Consider the following 1,126-nt stretch of genomic DNA (forward strand, 5'->3'; position numbering starts at 1 on the left):
CTGAGGGCATGGGGATGCTTATCAGTCATGTTGTCTTGACGTATTACTTGGAGGAGAAACATAAAGGGAAGCTGAGAGGGATGCAGGGCAGAACTTAGAGTGGAAGAGACAGAGCAGTGCTGTGGACACAGACTTCATCACACACAGCTTCTTATATTCTGGAAGTGCTCTTGCATGAGAAGACACTCAGCTCAGAAGGAGAAAGGACAAGAGAGGCTGGTGCCCTGTTGGAGGTGAAGCTGTTCTTCTCAGAGGAGAAACAGCATAGTAAGAAGAGAAATGGAGGTGTCTGCTTTGCTTTTTTGCCAGGGGTGTGCCCCATGGAAGGGAGTTTTGCTCACAGGTAAGGTGGCCACTTTGACTGGGGGTGGAGAGGAACACAGAGGTATGCTGGAGTTTCCTAAAGAGGACAAGATCAAGAGATGAGACTTGATGTTTCTGTTTGCCTTCAGGAAGCAGAAAGTTCATTGAGGGACAGAGGCTCAGCAGCCAGAATCTCTCAGCAGTCAGGAGAGGCTGAGAATAGGAGAAAAGCTGCAAGCACTCCACATTCTCAGTCAAGCAAATTGTATTCCATGTTCTAAAGATTGATGTTCCCAATCATGACAGGTGACTCTCCAAATAGAAATCAAACTGGGGTGGGTGGCAATAATGGCTCAGTGTGTGGAGATCTGACAAGTTGGACTCAATCCTCAGCTCCCACATGGTAGATGGAGAGAACGAAATCCTGTTGTGTCTTTGCCCTCCACATAGATAGATATTGTGGCATGCACAGGCACCTGCTCACACTGAGACATGTGCCTCCACACAGGTTTGCAGCATACACCTTCACAGGGCAGCCTGAGACACCTGCTTTTAGTAATCCATATCTAGCATACATAAGTGTAAAATCATTTAAATTACACTTGACTATAATTACTGTCATGAGCTCCAAACTTGGGAACCACGTAGATAAAACATGGAGACACACCTCCTCCCTCCCTTCCTCCCTTCTACCCTTCCTCCCTCCCTCTCTTCCTTCCTTCCTTCGTTCCTTCCCCTTTTCTTTTCTTTTCTTTTTTCTGAAAAAGATATTTATTTTAAAATTTACACATAATCTTTGGATAATTTAGAATTAACAAGTATG

General features: G+C 45.1%; 1 protein-coding gene across 1 annotated transcript in view; it reads left to right on the forward strand.

Moving 5' to 3' along the window:
- The first annotated feature begins 279 nt into the window (after positions 1–279).
- Positions 280–1,126, forward strand: part of LOC116100286 (pregnancy-specific glycoprotein 22-like) — an 11,667-nt gene continuing 10,820 nt past the window's right edge. Inside the window, exon 1 of the mRNA XM_031384111.1 lies at positions 280–343. Coding sequence (XP_031239971.1) covers positions 280–343 — 64 coding nt within the window. The remainder of the gene's footprint in view (positions 344–1,126) is intronic.

This window comes from Mastomys coucha, unplaced genomic scaffold (genome assembly GCF_008632895.1).
Source record: "Mastomys coucha isolate ucsf_1 unplaced genomic scaffold, UCSF_Mcou_1 pScaffold21, whole genome shotgun sequence".
Lineage (NCBI taxonomy): Eukaryota > Metazoa > Chordata > Mammalia > Rodentia > Muridae > Mastomys > Mastomys coucha.